The 15,985-nt window shown below is 34.5% G+C and overlaps 1 protein-coding gene across 4 annotated transcripts; it reads left to right on the top strand.

Annotated features, from left to right (window-relative positions):
• Positions 1-13,149: 13,149 nt before the first annotated feature.
• On the top strand, positions 13,150-15,985 carry LOC110769081 (uncharacterized). Of its 4 annotated transcripts, none has more exons than XM_021972986.2 (4): positions 13,150-13,294; positions 14,372-14,677; positions 14,894-14,944; positions 15,545-15,985. In XM_021972986.2, exons 1-4 carry the CDS (start codon positions 13,261-13,263, stop codon positions 15,610-15,612), a joined length of 459 nt encoding a protein of 152 aa, XP_021828678.2. In that variant the 5' UTR covers positions 13,150-13,260; the 3' UTR covers positions 15,613-15,985. The 4 variants fall into 4 exon arrangements, with proteins under 4 accessions (XP_021828678.2, XP_021828675.2, XP_021828677.2 ...); XM_021972983.2 differs by having other exon boundaries at positions 13,154-13,294; positions 15,325-15,985; XM_021972985.2 differs by lacking the exon at positions 13,150-13,294 and adding an exon at positions 14,013-14,031 and having other exon boundaries at positions 15,325-15,985.

Genomic DNA, 15,985 nt, shown 5'->3' with positions numbered 1-15,985 from the left:
GAACCTAAACCACCTTTCACGTTCCAATTACACCAACGCACCAACACAACTTTGTTGATATTCTTTCGAAAAAAAATATATGAATATAGCATAAAAATTCTAGATTTCTAATTTTTTGGTTGACTTTAGCGTTTCTTGTTTTAAGGAATGAATGTAACTTGACCTCTAAAATTTATTTATGTATATAACATGATATTTTCTAAAATTTATTTATGCATATTTATGTCTAGATTTCTAACTTTTTGTGCCGAACTTCATGTTGTAGTGTTGTTTTCTAAAATTTATTTATGTCTATTTAGTACGTACTTAATGGTATTTTTTATAGGATTGAATTCTATACGATTATCTTTGCGATTATCATATTTTCATGCAAACCGATCATTTAATCCAATTCAATGTACATTGGATTGGATTGGATTGGATCCTAACATCCGAACACATTGGATCAGATTGAAAAATCTCAAATCCAAAAATATTGGATTGGATTATATTGATAAAAATTCATTGGTTTCAAACCGATGTACACGCTTACAACGGGTTCACTATTCTTAACTGGTGATTTGGTAATTAATAAAATTTTAATAGGTTATAAACTGTTGGTTTTTATTAGTTGTGTTGGTGACTTTTGTCCTTAAGGTACTTTACTGTTATAATTATATTATTAAGGAGCTAACTAAAGTTCAGATACCAAAATTTTCAGCGGGGTCCTGGTCAAGGTTTCTAAAGGCCAAAATAATAACCAGACACCATGCCTAAAACATGGAAATGCAAAGAAGCCAATCTAAAGGGCTATCGAGCATAACTCAGAGGTTCCTTGACAGACATCCAGTTATTGTTATGGCAAATATCAAACATGACCAAGTGCACAAACAAAGTATAGATCATCAGTTCAGCAAGATAATAACAAAATTATTAAAGTGTTTCCCTATTTTGGACAAGAAGTCTACCAAGAAAGCCAAAAATAAAAAGGAAAAAAGGCTTACTTAATTGCTTTTGTCGCTGGAATTGTTAGCTCTAAGTATTAACAATACATATGCAGGTACATATTAACAGTCGTCGAGATATTAATGGTGTATTAATAGTGGTCAGAGTAAGAGAGTATGGAAAATATTTGTAATAAGAGAAAGTATATGAACAAAGGGAGTTTTATTGAAAGCTGAAGGAGAGTATATGAATAAAGGGAGTTTCATGATTTCCTACTTATATACAAAATTCACCTTCCTCAAGTGTTTACTTCCAAAATGCAATCACTGCATGTAACTCCACCTATTACCACAACATTGTTCTTAACTTGAACAAAAATAATCTTAGGAATAACCTCATTCCTCAGCTTCAACTAGTGATGCTTTCACCACCCGTCAAACTCCCAAGACTCAGTTGAGAGACTCAACAGTCTTAATCTTTTCCAACCTAAACACATGCACTCCACTAACCCCCTACTCAGTCATATGGAACAAGGTTCCATTAAACTTTCAATCTCAAACCAAATGGTTCCCTCACTAATAGAGATGTACTTATCATCTAGTTAGTGATCTCCACTACCCTCCTTTGGTTAAACCCATGACAACTTCTTGCACAAGTTTACTCCGAAACAATCGAACCTTTTTCCTGAAAATAATCTGCAAAACTCCTTCCAAGTTAACCTAGGGCTCAAACCAAATGAACCAAATTAGACCTTGGTCTAACCATTTCGATACCACAAGAGTTACCTTAAGGCCTCCATAGCACAATAATTAAAAAAATTATTTATCCCAAAAACCGTTATTCTTTCATTAAGTTTGCAAAAACTCCCAGTTAACTCAAACAACTTTAACAGCCCAAACCTTAAAATTCACTACATGTCAAAGGATATCCACGTTGAAGAGGTATCATTTCAGAACAGATCACACTACACTTAACTATACTAAGGATGCACACGAGGTGCGGAGTAGTCTCAATTCAGAACTTCATTTCAAATGTTCATACCTGTGCAGAGTAGTCTCAATGCACATGCTCAAGAAACCTCAACCTAGAAATAAATCTGCATATACACGTAGACTAACATCCCGACACACCTCCCAAAGACTATATGTGTGCCCTAATGGGTCCTAAAGACCAACTTTAATTCTTTTCCATAATTCCATCATCCTTTCCATAACGAACCAGGGGAAGGTACAACAAATGGTGCGTAGCCACATAAGTCCCATATCCCAAAATATATCCAAATTCCATATACTTAAATAATAAAGTAATAATCCCTGGAAATCCCATATCACATTGTAAACGCCAAGACTAGCCCGATAATAAAATCTCATAATCTTATTAACCCAAAATAACCAAATTCCAATCAAACCACATTTATGTAAGCAATTCCATATTTGAAAAACAATGCTCATTTAAAACAAACGTGTTGCGTCGATTCAGCTGCAGCAAAATGGATTCAGCTGCATCCTCAACTTGTGATACTCGTAAGTGCACGAGCCGTTCGGTAGTATAGCATATGTAAGTGCGAGGTTGATTCCACAAGGATTGGTGATTGAATAATCCAATTCAGTTTTTCTACACAAAACAAAAAAACAAGAAAGAAAATAAATAAAACAAGAAAGAAAGAAAAGAAAATAACTCAAGCAGATAAGTTCCCAAGTTCAATTAGATTAACGGATTGATTCTAGCTAAAGTATGATTAAGCCATGGTGTCTGGTCCTAACCTTGTATTCCTAATTCCCTAATTTGATCATCTATTGTCTAACCTAAACTAAGCATTAGGAATCCATTAAGCATAGAAGAACGTTTTAAACAACTAAGTATGTATCTAATCCCTGTTGTCGAATGTCCATACATACTCTTCCTATTCATAGTTCAATTCGAATTAAAGCATGGTGTCTACTCTTAATTCAAACCAAGATAGCTAACATGCAAGCCTAAATGGTGATCAATCATTCAAACTAGCATATTAACTTATAAGCATAATGAATAAGAACAAAAACCATAATTGAAACTTGGAAACTAATCAAACTTGAAACTAAAGAAAAGAATTTACATAACAATGAAAAGTAAAGTGGAACTAAGAAAAACTTAAGGAGAATTTCAGCACAAAGATTTCATTACAACAATTGAAAACTAGAAAGAGAAACTAAGAGAATTTGAGGGAGAGAAGGGAGGAGAGCTCTAGAGAAGTGTTTGAGAGCTCCCCCCCTTGGGAATGTTTTTGAAGCTTGAAGACTTCTCTATTTATAGGGCTAAGAGGGAGGAACATCATGATGAATTTCAACACCACAATTCCTCTTTTAATACAACTCATAACTCTCACTTCATCTTGTCTATGTTAGTGTGGTTGGAATCAATTTCATCCCATACTTCTTTTACTACTGCACCTCAAGCTTTCTTCACATGGGTTATCGAAGGTGTTCAATTGTGGCTGCCTTTTGCTGCCAACCCATGTGGGTTTTCTTTTGGTTGCTGGAAAAAAGATTCTTCTGAACCAGGCTTGGTGTAGGAAGGCCTGAGGTTTCAATATGTATCCAATGGAGCTCAAATTTGGATATGTCATAATAGACATGTAGGAATTTCAAAACATTTTTCCGAAGTTCATTTGAATATTAAACATGCATTTAATCAAATTAATCGCAGTGGAGGTCTATGGTGGTTGTTTAAATTCAAAAACAAAACTTCTTCCAAGTATCTTAAGCCATGAACATTGATATGTTTTTCATAAATGGAAATTCAAGAGAAAGGATAAGATCTAATTACCCTTGAAGCAATTATATGAACCAATTTGTGTGTTGGTCTTCTCTTGATGATTTCCTCTTTGTTGATCTCCTCTTTGATCTTTGATCTTTGCTCCTTGATCTTTCTCCTCCATGTGAGCCACAAAAGTATATGGCCTCTAAGTCTCCACACCAATGGAACCTTGAGATGAGAAGAAGTATCTTGAGAATACTTGGATGCTAGTGCAAGATTCTCAAGATTGGTTTCAATCTAAACCACTTTGAAAGATTAAAGTGTTTCACTCTTGAAAACTCTATTTTATCTCTCTTTGATCACCCAAACACATTTGGTTGACGTTGGATTGTGTTTGTGTGTTAATGAGCTTTTGGAAATAATTCCCATACACATTCACTTAACCATTTTCGGCCAAACCCCATTGGGCTTCCAAAATTGGGCATTATGACACTTAAACCATAATATTTAGGTGTCTTAAGCCCTTGGGCTTGATACCCAACCATTTGGACTTTCCTTAACTATTATCGAGGCCCAAATACGTTTTTACACGTAGTAAATCATCCACATCAAATCAATCAAATTGATTTCCTCATTCTCATTTGTATTACTCAAAGTTAACCATTTAAGGTGTGCGATCCATTAGGTTCTAATTAGCAAGGCAGTGGGAAAATATTAGAACTCTTTCTAACCAACTGGAATTAAAACCCCTTTTTAATTTTTCCTTTATTTGGATCGATCACAATCAATCCTAGGACTTCCACAAGCCAGGAGTGACATCTAGCAATATATCAAGGCTACCCGAGCTAACCAGAATAGATGAAGAACCTATTCAGTTGGAATTGCAATGCAATACGGTCCTTCTCTTATACAATGTTTCAAATCATATTATTAGGGTACGGATTGTTTATGTCAAACCCCTAATATGATTTATAACCTCATGTGATTCAAAAGAACATGATTGAGAACAACTTTCTAAATCAAGCTCAAAATACTTTGGCCAAAGATTTACTGAATCACATCTTGAAACATTCTCCTTCTTTATCGAAAGTAGAGATTCCTTATTGTACATTCACATGCCCCTATGATGAATTAAGAGATCCCAACAACACTTAAGACAAATCTTTTACGGCTTGCCTTTAAAAGCTATCAAAGATCAATAACGCATCATAGGACAACCATGATGCCTGAGGTCTAAGGACTAATTTGCATTATTGCAACTATGAGTTCTCATTTGACATGTAGATAAATACTCCATATGAGAACTACGGTTGATCGCATTCAGTGTACTCATTCACTAATGAGCACCCACATACTTGTATTAGTGTCAACTACACAAATGGTTTGAGACTAACCATCCTCCCAATTGAGCATACATAATATGTACTAATCTTGACGGTTTATCAATGCCCATTTGATAACCTATGATTAGGAACATTTTAGGATGCTATAGTTAGAGATTAAAGGTCTCCCGAATCTAATCTTCTTTAGATTACTTTATCTCTTATTTAGCATACCCTGGACATTTGTTTCTTTACACGATGTAAAAGATAACAAATTAAGTTTGCCTTTTATATATCATATATGAAATGTATTCTCACTACTACAAAAATCGAAATAGACGACGGTAATCCACTGTCGTGTATTCGGTTTTTCAACCGTCGTGAAATCGAGCGACATCTTTTGATGCATAAAACCACGACGGTAAATCCCCGTCGTCTATTATTTGTAAAGACGACGCTTTTACTCAAAACCGTCGTCTATTATGAAGTAAATACGACCCTTTTTATATGAAAATGGTCGTCTATTATGAAGTAAAGACGACCCTTTTTATATAAAAGGGTCGTCTATTATATGTAAAGACGATGGTTTGTTTATAAAAAAGGTCGTCTATTATAAGTAAAGACGACCCTTTTTATATAAAAAGGGTCGTCTATTATATGTAAAGACGACGGTTTTTTATATAAAAAGGGTCGTCTATTATGTGTAAAGACTATAAAAAGGGTCGTCTATTATATGTAAAGACGACGGTTTTTTTATAAAAAGGGTTGTCTATTATAAGTAAAGACGACCCTTTTTATATAAAAATGGTCGTCTATTATATGTAAAGACGACGGTTTTTTTTATAAAAAGGGTCGTCTATTATGTGTAAAGACGACGGTTTTTTTATAAAAAGGGTCGTCTATTATATGTAAAGACGACGGTTTTTTTTATAAAAAGGGTCGTCTATTATGAAGTAAAGACGACCCTTTTTATATGAAAATGGTCGTCTATTATGAAGTAAAGACGACCCTTTTCATATAAAAAGGGTCGTCTATTATATGTAAAGACGACGGTTTTTTTATAAAAAGAGTCGTCTATTATTAAGTAAAGAACTATGTTTTATTATATCAAAAGACGTCGGTTTTGTTAAAAAGCCATCATCTATTAAATGTGAAGACGACGATTTCTTGAAATATTGTCGTCTATTAACTCTAAGACAACGATTTTGTAGTAAAACCGTCGTTGATTGTATATAAAAAGACGTTATGGTGTTAAAAGAGGTCATTGATAATATATACAGATGACGGTTTTTCCAATAAAACCATCGTTTTATTATCTTTAGTTTTTTGATGAGTCAATAGTTATTACATAGTCAACCAATCTTTATTCTATTACATACATACTTCCTACCTATAATTAGAAATAATGGAGCTCACAAATTCTACTAATATGATTTTAACTTCATCAATTTGTTCTTGGGTTGACTTAGCTCTGCCTTTTTGCACATTTTCCAAGTTGTTGGTGTCGGAAAAGGAAAGACCTGCACGAAAGAGACCCCAATACTCTTAAACATAAACTTGTTTAGCAGTAACCTAACCTTAGCAAAAAGATCTATGCAACTCTAGAATGACAGCAGAACACAATTGGCATAATTGGCAAAGTACCTGTTCTTGTGGTGGCACCATAACAAATGAAAAATCAGAGATTCAGAAAATTAACAATGAAATTCCAAAATAATTATAGTAAACAACAAAAACAAAAAGTATTTTGGACCTGATGATGTTGTTGGTCCAAAAACAAACGGATCTAGTGAGGGATGGGTATGTTTTGCCTCATCTTCTTCGTCAGCTTCTTCTTGATTACGAAGGCCTTGTGGGACGGCTGTGCATATTTGTCGAGCGTGAATTCACTTAAGTAGCTTTTTTTTAGCGTGTTTTAAAAGACGACGCTTGTTAATGAGGGATAAGGTTTTCAAAGACGGGTGAAAATTTGAAAATTTGTCGAGCGCGAATTCACTTAAGCGGCCATTTTTTAGCGTGTTTTAAAAGACGACGCTTTTAAAAAAAAACCGTCATCTTAACATATAATAGACGACCCTTTTTATATAAAAAGGGTCGTCTTTACTTCATAATAGACGACCCTTTTTTTAAAAAACCGTCATCTTTACTTCACAATAGACGACCCTTTTTTTTAAAAAGCGTCATCTTTACTTCATAATAGACGACCCTTTTTTAAAAAAAACCGTCATCTTTACTTCACAATAGACGACCCTTTTTTATTTATACTTTCATTAAATACAACATAAGATTTTGTGGTATCCACTAGTGTAAATATTTTAAATTGAAGATCAAATTGAGTCATTGTATTCATATAGGGTCAAGGAGTGTAGCTGTAAAAAATCATCAAAATCGAAGTTAAAATAACCGTTAAATCTTGATTTTTCATTTATAACCGTCGAAATGTTTTGTCCCGTTACTTGATATCTAATTTATTCTTTTTTTCGATTTTTGGCGTATATGATCTCGATGTGTAAACAAACAAGTTTGACGGTTGGATTGTTGAAATTAGTTTCGTGGAATGCGTATGCCATCAAAACAATATATTCACTAACAATTAAGAGTTTATTTATACTTTTATTAAATATAACATAAGATTTTGTGGTATCCACTAGTGTAAATATTTTAAATTGATGATCGAATGCAGTCATTGTATTCATATAGGGTCAAGGAGTGTAGCTGTAAAAAATCATCAAAATCAGAGTTGAAATAACCGTTAAATCTTGATTTTTCGTTTATAACCGTCGAAATGTTTTGTCACGTTACTTGATCTCTGATTTAATTTTTTTTTTTCCGATTTTTGGCGTATATGATCTCGATGTGTAAACAAACAAGTTTGATGGTTGGATCGTTGAAACTAGTTTCGTAGAATGCGTATGCCATCAAAACAATATATTCACTAACAATTAAGAGATTATTTATACTTTCATTAAATATAACATAATATTTTGTGGTATCCACTAGTGTAAATATTTTAAATTGAAGATCGAATGCAGTCATTGTATTCATATAGGGTCAAGGAGTGTAGCTATAAAAAATCATCAAAATCAGAGTTGAAATAATCGTTAAATCTTGATTTTTCGTTTATAACCGTCGAAATGTTTTGTCACGTTACTTGATCTCTGATTTATTTATTTTTTTTCCAATTTTTGGCGTATATGATCTCGAAGTGTAAACAAACAAATTTGACGGTTGGATCGTTGAAACTAGTTTCGTAGAATGCGTATGCCATCAAAACAATATATTCACTAACAATTAAGAGTTTATTTATACTTTCATTAAATATAACATAAGATTTTGTGGTATCCACTAGTGTAAATATTTTAAATTGGCGATCGAATGCAGTCATTGTATTCATATAGGGTCAAGGAGTGTAGCTGTAAAAAATCATCAAAATCAGAGTTGAAATAACCGTTAAATCTTGTTTTTAAAAAACCGTCATTTTTACTTCACAATAGACGACCCTTTTTAAAAACAAACCGTCATCTTTTCATATAATAGACGACCCTTTTTAAAAACAAACCGTCATCTTTTCATATAATAGACGACCCTTTTAAAAAAAAATGGTCATCTTTACTTCATAATAGACGACCCTTTTTAAAAAAAAACCGTCATCTTTACTTCATAATAGACGACCCTTTTTATATAAAAAGGGTCGTCTTTACTTCATAATAGACGACCATTTTTATAAAAAAAACCGTCATCTTTACTTAATAATAGACGACCCTTTTTATAAAAAAACCGTCGTCTTTACATATAATAGATGACCCTTTTTATAAAAAAAACCGTTGTCTTTACTTAATAATAGACAACCCTTTTATAAAAAAACCGTCGTCTTTACTTAATAATAGACGACCATTTTCATATAAAAAGGGTCGTCTTTACTTCATAATGGACGACCCTTTTCATATAAAAGGGTCGTCTTTACATATAATAGACGACCCTTTTTATAAAAAAACCGTCGTCTTTACTTAATAATAGACGACCCTTTTTATATAAAAACCGTCGTCTTTACATATAATAGACGACCATTTTTATAAAAAAAACCGTCGTCTTTACTTAATAATAGACAACCCTTTTATAAAAAACCGTCGTCTTTACTTAAAAATAAACGACCATTTTCATATAAAAAGGGTCGTCTTTACTTCATAATAGACGACCCTTTTCATATAAAAAGGGTCGTCTTTACTTAATAATAGACGACCCTTTTTATAAAAAAACCGTCGTCTTTACTTATAATAGACGATAGTTCTTTCAAAACAACCATGTCTTTACCAAAAAAAGGACACTTGATTTTTAAAAGACGACGCTTGTCATACCTGCTGTCGTTGTTTTTTGGTCAGATTTTAACTCTGAAGAAAAGCTTTTTAATAAGACGACGTTTTTTTATTTGTGTGCGTTGTTATAAAAAAATTCTCAACAGTATCTCCATTTTTTAGTTGTTTATGTCACTTATCCACGACGGTTTTTTGTCACCGTCGTCTTTTTAAAAACAACGACGGTTTTTTGTTCTACCGTCGTCTTTTTCTGGTCGTCTTTTGCCCTTTTTGTAGTAGTGTCTAAGGAGATCACATCAAATGTATTGGCTCTTAGGGCACATTTCTAACAAGACACCCATTGGAACAACTTTTATGAAGAATGTATTCCCATCTGAGCAGTACAAGTGTACGTTTTGGGCCTTGCAAGTTGACTGCCGAAAATAGACTGGAAATGACTTCATATCTTTTCTTTCCTTTCTTTTTGCTTCACATGCATGCATATTCTTTCTCTTTAATAGCTCCAACATGTACCAACTAATCCCACTAGCAGCCTGGAAAGTGCTTCTTGATTTATCCAAACATGTTTCCCACAATGTCTTGTTTTTGCTCCTTTAGACTTTCATAGCTGGAATGTCTATGTCATGCATGACAATGCATTGCAGTCAGCTTGTGGGCTTGTTTTGGACTTGATCTTCCCTCCTACAAAATCTGGAAAAATTTGGATCTTCAGACCCTTTGAATTATCTTTCCAAGCATATGTAGCCCAACTCAAGAAAAAATCGGAAAGACCTTCAAATGTCATTTTTGGCCCAGTAACGCAGATGCTGCCGAATTTGACCTTAAGCTGCCAAAACTTGCATAACTTCCTCTAGGAGACTCGGAATCATGAACCGTAAAATGCTCCAGAAACTAGACTTCTGCATCTTACCAATGATATAGGGCTCATCATCTGGTTCATCCTGAGCAAGTACAGTCCAATCCGTGAAGTTGACAGATTTGCAGACACAAATGAGCTAACTTGTCTCCAAAATGCATTTAATGAGTCTCAAAGCTTATAACACTGAAACAAACACAAAAAAATATTAAAAGCACAAGTTTAACTCAAAAACATAACCAAATCATAAGTTAGAAAGGTACAAAATGATATGTAATTATGCACCGATCAAAACATCTACTCACAACAAGTCCAATGCTAGCTCAACCTTGAGAGAGTTCATCCTAAGCGATACATTGCGCCTAGGTACCTATTTGAGAGAATAACCGGACTTAGTAAATAAAAGTAACGCACAACGAACTTTAACTCAAAACTCTAGTTTTCAACCTCAAAGTGTGCCGAACCTTTAAGAAGGTTTATAGAGTCATTCTAGTACTTCCTGAAGGATGAGACGGTCTCAGAAGACTCATGGTCAACCAAGTGTTCAAACTTTCCATAATGGTCAACCGGGCCTGCAGCGCCTACGAACCTATCGAACCTGGATATCACATAATAGACCCAATATCCATTCGATAGGCAAACGGTAACCAAATTCAAATCCAAGCATACCGTTGTGCAAGGACTTTTGAAGGAATTCCCTACTTGCACCATCCAACAAGTTCCACGGGCAGAGAATACTCATGTAGATGCATTGGCAAGCCTAGGATCAGCACTGGACACCGAGTTCAAGCGCTCTATCTCAGTTGAGCATCTTGACCGGCCAAGCATTGAAGAAATAGAGCTAGTCGACTCAATGCATGGGTCATTTTCTTGATTCGGTGGGTTAGTGTGATTGTTCAAACTTGTGCCTAGAATGAGTTTCCTTTCATTGTGGTTTTTTTTTTTCTATTCATTTTGTTGGACGACTTTTGTGTTAATTAAGGTTTTTTTGAATTCTGTCTCCGTTTCAATTTTTATACACACACACGCGTATATTTATGTGTTTTGCATTGAGTACGATCATTCATTCCTGGATGGTACAGATATAGGCTATTATGATATGCACGCAAGAATTATATTATGTGAGGCATTTTGTTACAAGGGACTTATTCTTCTGCTCCTCTTCAAACAGGTCAAGAAAATGATTGTTCATGCTGTTAACGATGTGATGTATTTGGATCAGAGTGCAAGGTTAGTCGATTTTTTTTTTTTTTTTTGGTCAAGCAAGGTTAGTCGATTAGTATGCTATATATATGCGATGGCTTTGGATAAGAATGTTAGTCAACCTGTACTCAAAATTTAGCAGTGTTCTCATGACATTTGTGCTTTAATAGCCAATGGATGGTGGAAAAGAGACGGTAGGCAGTCGAGAGCAGGTACCACCGTGGTGGCCTCCCCCTTCCGGCCTGCTTGACACCTAGGTACGAAACTTGATGGGAAGATAGAAAAGTTAATGGAGATAGAGAAGTGAAGTTGAGAACATGGAAAAGTTACATGGGCATATTTATTTAATTATTTTTTTTGCGATAACAAGGATTTTCCATTGAACAAATGGGTCAGATTACAAAATTTGCAGAAGACTTAAGCCCCTCTAAATGAGGAGGGTTGTAGACATGCCTCTCGTGCAAGTTCGAATTTTTAGGGCTGTTTTTGCAATTTCTGAAAATTACAGTTTTGCCCAAAACATTAATTAACACAAGTGAGAATAATGATTTTTATTTTATGTTTTATGTAAGTGTTGAATGTGTTTCCTATGAGGGATGAGACTTGTTAAAGTAGTGTTTGATAAAATGTTAAAGTAGGGTTTGAGATATTCCACACTTTACATACTGCTAAAGTAGGGTTTCAAGGCATCTTGAGGAGACCATTCCATTCCATTATAAAAGAATTATATCAGGAGAAAGTATTAGAAATTAGAAAGTCAGTTTGAGATTGTTCCAAGGAGAGATTTTATCAAGGATTAGAATTGTTTTATACAAACAATTATGCAAGAGACACAAAGGGATCCCGTCCTGCTCACTCCTAAAAAGAATAAACAAACCAAATTGGATCCTAAATGAACAAGGTTTAATAGGGAATAATAGATTCACTATTATACCCAATATAGGAGCCCAAATTATAAAAAAAAACCATATATGAAATGGACTTTAAACATACCCAAAGCCCATTTACAACATAACAAAAATGTTTTTAACTTCTTTTAAATTACAAAACTGCTATTGATTTCTTAAAACAAACTCAACCCCAAAACCTCATAAAAAAGCTCAAAATAGTCAATAGGGCATCAAAGTAATTTAATAATCTAAATTAAATTAAATAGGGTCAGTTGTCATTTTTTGGGTGTTTTTTGAGTTTGTTTATAGAAATTAAATGGTGTAGAGTTTATTTGTAGTTTTAGTGCTAAAAATTGGTATATAACTAAATATCTCATAAATAAATATGGTTATTTATTTTAGGGATTGAGTACATCTTTCAAAGTGATTCGCTGGTAACAATCTGATACTTTCCTTTCTACTCTAACCTTTATGTCACGTTTCATTGGGTTTGGCCCAATTACATACGCGCATTTATATATATATATATAAATAATATTTGGAATAAGATGTCTATTAGTTACGCTTCTCTCTCTCTCTCCCCTACTTATCTATCTATATATATAAAACAAAAGGCAGAGAATGGTGAAACATTCTAAATACCAGAAAATGCCCTTGGTTAATGCAAACATTAAGAATTGAAATTATTAATTAAGTGAGGATAATATGGTAAATTTACACTTTTTCATATTAAAAAAATTTAAAATTAAAAGAAAAATGAGATAATGGATCCTCTTTTTATGGAACACAACTACCCATTATCTTTTTTAATTCTAAAATAAATTTAATTTTTTCTTTTAAAAAGCCTCTCGCAGCGTGGAAGCGCATGCAGAGAGGCTAGTAAATTATAACATCCGAAATCTGCCCTCAACTCTCTCTCAGCCTCTCCTTCGTTTCCTGACCCTAGCCGCACACAACACTCAGTGCTCTCATCTCATCGCATCATTCATCTCCATCTTCATCACCTTTGGTAGAAAATGTCATCACCTTTGGCCTCTTCTTCTCCCCAGTGTAATCTCTCTCTCTCTCTCTCTCTCTCACTCACTGTTTCTCTGTAGATTTGATGGTTCTCTTGTTCAAGTTTCTGATTTGCGTTCATATCTCTCATGGCTTTTGACTTTAATGGGTTCATAACTTCATATCTCTCATGTTTAATGTGCTGTAATGTTTAATGAGTTTGAATGTTTAAATTTCTATTTTTTCTTTTTTCGGTAAAATTAATGGATCTTCCCATTAGTGAGATATATATATGGGTTGTCTTTTTTCTGGTATGCATTTATGTGCTTAATCTTTCTTATTTATTTATGATTAACAACTTTTAAAATATGCTGGATTGTTTGGGTTTGTTTTGTTGGACTAGCCACGATTCTTTGAAGTGAGTTTACCTCAGTAGAATCCGGTAAAAAAATAGGACCTTTGGCCTTTTCCTTTCAATTAAAAATTAAGATTTTGGTGCTTGTGTTTTATGCATGATATTAGTGGTAATCGAAGTCAACTGACTCACATGGTATACAGGGTGAGTATTGCACTTTCTTAGAAATAAATACTTGAAAATTTGTAGGGTCCAAGTCTACAGAGGGATGGCAAGTGATTAGGTCTTTGAACAAGGTTGTGAAAACTTAAACAACTCGCTTACCTTGAGTACTAATAATTTCTGCTCTCTGGTTCTTTGTGAATAATTTGCATTTAACTAAGCCTGAAATCAAGCAGCATAGATGTACTGGCCTGAAACTATTTTCTTTTACTTAGTAAGATGCTCATACTTGTTTAAGGTCTTAAAATCAAATTTTAATGGATGAAATCTGGTGTTTGTTGGGATTGAATGTGGCTTTAATAGAGGTCTCTGTGTATGCATGGTTGCGACTCCAATTATTTTGAACTGACACACCAACTCTCTCTTTGCATAGTTTTTGTGAGTATTTATTGTCAAGTTTTGTACTGTATAGGTATCCTCAGAATTCAGAGGATGCCATTTCTGAGTCTAGTCCAGTATACGGTTTAAGTTTGTATTTTTTCAATTCATTTTAATTTTTTTAAAAGACAACTCACCACCACTGCAATTTCTCTCTCGTCTCTTTTTTCACCCAGCCATGAGCGTGTGCGAAAAGAGGTTGTCAGTCAGATTGAGCGAGATCGAGCCCCAGAAAAGACCTCGATCAGAACCCCCTTGCAACAAAGAGTCCAGGCCCATACTGGATCTAGAGGAGGTGCGGGGTAAGGGGACTTTCGTATGGCAACCTTACGACAGCAGTGATGACGAAGATGAGGGCGATGGGGACGTGCATTATATATTCAAGGGTAACTTTGACAGCAGAAGGGAGGCGCTACGGGAAGAAAAGGCAATACGCAGACGTCTTAGAGGAAAATTGCCCGAAGAAAAGCAAAAAACCACTGGTAATTAATTACCCAAAAAATTGAGACTTTTGATTTTGATTTTGATTTTATTATATCTTTTTATTTGGGACGGATCGTAAACAAGGTGTTGAAAGGGAATTTCTATTTCAATTGCGGAATTTCATAATTAAATCGTAAATTGGACGGGATCAGATTTTCGGAGAAAGCTTATCTGGTTTTGTTTTGTTTTGTTATGTTCTTTTTTTTTTTGTTCAGCGGAAGCGGAAGAGCAAACCAGAAAGGGGCGATGGTTTTGTGTCGTCAAAGGTATGGTATTATGTGTTGTTTTATCCTTCATTCTTTGTTTTTGAGACAAATTTCATTAAAAAATTATGGAAACCCTCCATCCCAAAAAATATTCTAAAACCCTAAACCCCAACCCAGTAATTTCAGCTCAAACAAACTAAAGAAGAATAGTTTCGGTTTCAAATGAAATGTATTTTTGTTGGATGAATTTATGAAATTGGGACTTAACTAGTGAGCTAGCCCTTAAATTCTTAACTGTGTTCCTGGTTGTCCATAATTTTCAGATGGGATTTTTGGGTCTTTTAAAAGTATGTCAGGAACTGGAACATGGTTATGGTGTCATAATAATGGGATTAATTACCATGCTTGACTATAAATAACCCAAATGCTTGCTTGTGCAGACCCTGGGGATCCTGTTCACTGTCTGGTTTGTTTGAAGGATCACCCGCTCAACATTTGCCCATACCTCAATTATGTCCCTAAGGGCGCAGAACTTGGCCCCAAAGCTATGTTAGTTTGTAAATGTTGTAATCAGGAGGATGGCCACGGTAACCGTGATGACTGGGTAGGAGTTGCTGCTTATATTACGTGTTTTAAGTGCTTTGCTAATTATGACCACAGGACTAAAGACTGCCCCTTGGGAAACTACAATATATGTTGGTATTGTCGCCGTAAGAGCGAGCAGCTGAGTTGTGACTGCCCCAAGAATTAAGCAACGATCGCACGCTGGGAGTCAATATCGGTTGCCGACTGTATGCAGAGAGGCCTACGACCTATATATATAACTAGTGGATCTGAGTCCATGCTCGGTTACAAATATTAATTAGTGGAACTGAGTCCCTGCTCCAATTCGATACTTTGTGTAAGGATTGTAGTTGTTGCTTTGTTTGACTCTTCTCTTTTTTTGGAACAAAACCATTGTAACCTCCTTGAAAATACTCCATTGCCTTTTTTTGAGTGGATTTGGGGAGCAGCTGTATCTTAAGTCATTTCTGAAATCTTAATGGTCATCCCTGTTTGTTGTTGGTTGTATAAGATTTAATGGTATCTTCTTGGTGGACT

Source organism: Prunus avium, chromosome 1 (assembly GCF_965620075.1).
Source record: "Prunus avium chromosome 1, drPruAviu1.hap1.1, whole genome shotgun sequence".
Classification (NCBI taxonomy): Eukaryota; Viridiplantae; Streptophyta; class Magnoliopsida; order Rosales; family Rosaceae; genus Prunus; species Prunus avium.
The sequence above is the reverse complement of the archived record's forward strand: the minus strand, read 5'-3'. Positions and strand labels throughout refer to the sequence as shown.